Below are 5901 nucleotides of genomic sequence, written 5' to 3'. Positions count from 1 at the left end.
AATCAGATGGCCACCTGACGCATAAATCCCGACCTCATAATGGATTCAAAATTTACAAAAGGAGGGGCTGAGGGGTGGGGCCAAAGATGGTAATTTGGCTATATGTTTCTTCTCTGGAACTGAAATATGGAGATTCAAAATCATACAAAAGGAGAGGCTTTATAAGGGTGGTGCTAAAAAGGAGTGAAGCGACTTCTTCTCTGGAGCCAAGATATGGATATCAACCATTTTGGTTTAGACCAATCTTCAGTGGTTGAGGATGCAAAATTTGTACATATATTGAAGGGCAGACTCCTGGATATAAGGAGCAGGACCAAAAAGAATTTTTAACTTGGACAATGGACATTATTGAGCTTCCACCCTTTAACCATGTATACAATTACTGGGCATCGGGTGATATCACTCATGATATAAGAATTGACTCTTGGGTCAGGCCCCATCCATAGGGACTTAATTCCAGAGTCATAATTTTGAAATGGTTGAGATTCCCAACCAAAAGCCACACATGCCATTGCTAGGAATAAAGACACGGGGGTCTGGCCTCATCCCTAAGAACCTATTTCTGGGGTCCTAACTTTGAAACTGCTTAAAATCCCTACCTCATTACCATATAAACGATTTCTAGGAAATTCTTTAATTCTAATTGTAACTTAAATTCTTTTTATTGGAAAGCAATGGTGGAATAAAGTAAAAGTCCTATGTCGAGGAATTATTCATAGACAGTTAATTCCAGCAAAATGTTTTCTTATCGAAAAATATTAGGAAATTTCCAAACTGGAGCAAGACTGGTTCAAAGTCATCTGTATAAATCTGAGGGATAAGTAGCCCGAGTTTCCTCTGGCCCCTACACCAGACATCTATCTGCCAAAATGTCTAAGTCTGGTATCGATGCCAGAGGAAACTCGGGCTAAGGGGTAAGATGATAATGATATCATTAATAGATGGCATTCTTTGATCTTTGGACCTCCAGTTTCAATTTTTCAACAGCTCTCTCCACCATTTCAGCTTCAGTTCCAGAAACAAGTATATGATCAGATTTTGGGATATCCACTCGAATATTAGAACCTAGCTCTGATGTCAATCGTTTAATGTTCTGTCCTCCTTTCCCAATGATCATTGCACAAATTCTGGAGTGTTTTTCAGCATTCACATCTGTCAACACTTTTTCTGCAAAGGATAGATCAATTTCATTCTTTGAACTTTGGACCTCCAGTTTCAATTTTTCAACAGCTCTCTTCACCATTTCAGCTTCAGTTCCAGAAACAAGTATATGATCAGATTTTTGGATATCCACTCGAATATTAGACCCTAGCTCTGATGTTAATCGTTTAATGTTCTGTCCTCCTTTCCCAATGATTACTCGACAAATTATTGAGTGTATTTTAGCATCCTCATCTGTCAATACCTTTTCTTCAAACGGTAGAACCATATCGATTTCATTCTTTGATCTTTGGACCTCCAGTTTCAATTTTTCAACAGCTCTCTTCACAATTTCAGCTTCAGTCCCAGAAACAAGTATGTGACCAGGTTTTAGGGTTTCCACATAAATAGCAGATCCTAGCTCTGATTTCAATTGTTTAATGTTCTGTCCTCCTTTCCCAATGATCATTGCACAAATTCTGGAGTGTATTTCAGCATCCTCATCTGTCAATACCTTTTCTTCAAACGGTAGAACCATATCAATTGCATTCTTTGATCTTTGGACCTCCAGTTTCAATTTTTCAACTGCTCTCTTCACAATTTCAGCTTCAGTCCCAGAAACAAGTATGTGACCAGGTTTTAGGGTTTCCACATTAATAGCAGATCCAAGCTCTGATGTCAGTTGTTTGAAGTTCTGTCCTCCTTTCCCAATGACCATTCTACAAATTCTGTTGTGTTTTTCAGCATCCTCATCTGTCAATATTTTTCCTTTTGGTAACATTTCAATTCGTTGGACTTTTGTAAAGGGTGTTCCGCAGTCTGCATCGTTACCACATGCACGTGATACTGACAATGAACTTCGTTGTAAAATCATGTTTTGGAACAAGCATTTAACATTTCTACCAACATTGAAGCCTGCATACTGGTGTCGACAACTAATTAATCGACTATACATTCTTGCAATCGCAGCCATTATTCCAAGCGAGGTAATATAGCCAGTTTTGGTAAACGTTAAACGGGCGCTGTGCACGGTAAAGCATTAAATCGGAAGCCTCAGTTTCGTATTTCTTAACCGGAAAGTGTGCGAAAGTGAAAGTAGGAGTTTAATGGTTAAAGTGGTAGGCATTATAAAGTAGATGGGGGTAAGTGGTGGATGTTCCTATGTATTTCATAACTGAAGGAAAACGATACTTACAATTTAGTAATTGAAATGTTTTATCTTGATTTTCTTCACGGATTTCCTCTCAATGTTTAAAGAATTGTATTATTACTAGTACAAATTTACGGACAGGTTATGGACATTTATTAATTATTAATTGTTTCAGACTGGTTATAAACTTGTGTTAACTATAAAAAAACAACATATTAGGAACATTTATTAATTGTTTCAGACTGGTTATAAACTTGTGTTAACAATAAAAAAACACATATTAGGAACATTTATTAATTGTTTCAGGCTGGTTATCACAGACATATTAGGAACATATTTGTTATTTGCTGTTTCAGACTGATCATACACCTTTATTTATTATCCCAGACAGGCTGTGGATCTTTAATTATATTGCTTCAGATAAAATTGTTTTAACTATCACAGACATTAAGGAACATACTTATGTATTTATAATTCTATGTTCTATCAATATATTAATTGTCATGTTAAAGGAACATTAATTCATTGTTTCAAACTGGTTATAAACTTATATTTACTTGTTCTATCACAGACAAGAAGTAATATTTCATTATTTAATACATATATACAGATAAGTGATATTTCATTAGCAGGTGCATGTTCTTTAAAGTCTTTGAGATATTGATCACTAGAAATATTTTGTAGATACAATTGTATTTTGTGACCTAAAAGGCATTTCACACAAGCCAGATACATGGTAACAGCATGCACTTTATTACCCTTCAAATATAAGATATCATGGTAAAACAGATATCTATATAATGAAAGAAATAAAAAAATAAAAATCTATTTTCCATTCAACCCCCTCCCCCAAAAAACAACAATAGCAACTGTATATTGATGACAACAGATAAGTGATCAGTTAACCTGGACACTAAGATGCTAGGAGTATATAGCTGACATCAGGTTAGTGATAAATTAATCTGGACACTAACATGCTAGGAGTGTATAACTGACAACAGGTCAGTGATCCTGGACACTAACATGCTAGGAGTATATAACTGACAGCAGGTTAGTGATGAGTTAATCTGGACACTTACATGCTAGGAGTATATAACTGACAACGGGTAGTGATGAGTTAATCTGGACACTAACATGCTAGAGACACTAACATGCTAGGAGTATATAACTGACAGCAGGTTAGGGATGAGTTAATCTGGACACTAACATGCTAAGAGTATATAGCTGACATCAGGTTAGTGATACATTAATCTGGACACTAACATGCTAGGAGTCTATAGCTGACAACAGGTTAGTGATAAATTAGTCTGGACACTAACATGCTAGGAGGATATAACTGAGAGCATGATAGTGATGAGTTAATCTGGACACTAACATGCTAGAAGTATATAACTGACAACAGGTTAGTGATGTGTTAATCTGGACACTAACATGCTACTAACATGCTAGGAGTGTATAGATGACATCAGGGTAGTGATGCTGGACACTAACATGCTAGGAGAGTATAGATGACATCAGGTTAGTGATGCTGGACACTAACAGGCTAGGAGTGTATAGCTGACAACAGGTTAGTGATGAGTTAATCTGGACACTTACATGCTAGGAGTATATAACTGACAACGGGTAAGTGATTAGTTAATCTGGACACTAACATGCTAGGAATATATAGCTGACAACAGGTTAGTGATCCTGGACACTAACATGCTAGGAGTATATAACTGACAGCAGGTTAGGGATGAGTTAATCTGGACACTAACATGCTAAGAGTATATAGCTGACATCAGGTTAGTGATAAATTAATCTTGACACTAACATGCTAGGAGTATATAGCGGACAACAGGTTAGTGATGCTGGACACTAACATGCCAGGAGTATATAACTGACAACAGGTTAGTGATGCTGGACACTAACGAGCTAGGAGTATATAGCTGACAACAGGTTAGTGATCCTGGACACTAACATGCTAGGAGTATATAGATGACAACAGGTTAGTGATGAGTTAATCTGGACACTTACATGCTAGGAGTATATAACTGACAACAGGTAAGTGATGAGTCAATCTGGACACTAACATGCTAGGAGTATATAACTGACAACGGGTAGTGATGAGTTAATCTGGACACTAACATGCTAAGAGTATATAGCTGACATCAGGTTAGTGATACATTAATCTGGACACTAACATGCTAGGAGTCTATAGCTGACAACAGGTTAGTGATAAATTGAAATTGACACTAAGATGCTAGGAGTATATAGCTGACAACAGGTTAGTGATCCTGGACACTAACATGCTAGGAGTATATAACTGACAACGGGTAAGTGATGAGTTAATCTGGACACTAACATGCTAGGAGTATATAGCTGACAACAGGTTAGTGATCCTGGACACTAACGTGCTAGGAGTATATAGCTGACAACAGGTAAGTGATGAGTTAATCTGGACACTAACATGCTAGGAGTGTATAACTGACAACAGGTTAGTGATCCTGGACACTAACATGCTAGGAGTATATAGCTGACAACAGGTAAGTGATGAGTTAATCTGGACACTAACATGCTAGGAGTGTATAGATGACAACAGGTTAGTGATGTTGGACACTAACATGCTAGGAGAATATAACTGACAACAGGTAAGTGATAAGTTAATCTGGACACTAACATGCTAGAAGTATATAACTGACAGCAGGTTAGTGATGCTGGACACTAACATGCCAGGAGTATATAACTGACAACAGGTTAGTGATGTGTTAATCTGGACACTAACATGCTAGGAGTGTATAGATGACAACAGGTTAGTGATGCTGGACACTAACATGCTAGGAGAATATAACTGACAACAGGTAAGTGATAAGTTAATCTCGACACTAACATGCTAGAAGTATATAACTGACAGCAGGTTAGTGATGCTGGACACTAACATGCTTAAAGTTTATAACTGACAACATGTTAGTGATGGGTTAATCTTGACACTAACATGCTAGGAGTATATAACTGACAACAGGTAAGTGATGAGTTAATCTGGACACTAACATCCTAGGAGTATATAGCTGACAACAGGTTAGTGATGTGTTAATCTGGACACTAACATGCTAGGAGGATATAACTGACAACATGTTAGTGATGAGTTACTCTGGACAATAACATGCTAGGAGTGTATAGATGACATCAGATTAGTGATGCTGGACACTAACAAAGGTTAGGTATATAACTGACAACATGTTAGTGATGAGTTACTCTGGACAATAACATGCTAGGAGTGTATAGATGACATCAGATTAGTGATGCTGGACACTAACATGCTAGGAGTATATAGCTGACAAAAGGTTAGTGATGAGTTACTCTGGACACTAACATGCTAGGAGTGTCTAGCTGACATCAGGTTAGTGATGCTGGACACTAACATGCTAGGAGTATATAGCTGACAACAGGTTAGTGATGAGTTACTCTGGACACTTACATGCTAGGAGTCTATAACTGACAACAGGTTAGTGATGCTGGACACTAACATGCTAGGAGTATATAGATGACAACAGGTTAGTGATGAGTTACTCTGGACACTAACATGCTAGGAGTGTATAGCTGACATCAGGTTAGTGATGCTGGACACTAAC

General features: G+C 37.5%; 1 protein-coding gene across 1 annotated transcript; it reads right to left on the bottom strand.

The window, feature by feature from the left end:
• Positions 1–934: 934 nt before the first annotated feature.
• LOC110466694 (far upstream element-binding protein 3-like) lies at positions 935–2014 on the bottom strand. The gene has a single exon (XM_021523379.1). The coding sequence runs from the start codon at positions 2012–2014 to the stop codon at positions 935–937; it is 1080 nt and encodes a 359-aa protein (XP_021379054.1).
• Positions 2015–5901: the final 3887 nt, after the last annotated feature.

The sequence above is a fragment of the Mizuhopecten yessoensis genome, unplaced genomic scaffold (genome assembly GCF_002113885.1).
Source record: "Mizuhopecten yessoensis strain PY_sf001 unplaced genomic scaffold, ASM211388v2 scaffold11141, whole genome shotgun sequence".
Taxonomy (NCBI): domain Eukaryota; kingdom Metazoa; phylum Mollusca; class Bivalvia; order Pectinida; family Pectinidae; genus Mizuhopecten; species Mizuhopecten yessoensis.
The sequence above is the reverse complement of the archived record's forward strand: the minus strand, read 5'-3'. Positions and strand labels throughout refer to the sequence as shown.

Coding starts and splice junctions, on each gene's coding strand:
- LOC110466694 (XM_021523379.1), bottom strand. CDS start 2,014: ATGATTTTACAACGAAGTTCATTGTCAGTATCACGTGCATGTGGTAAC.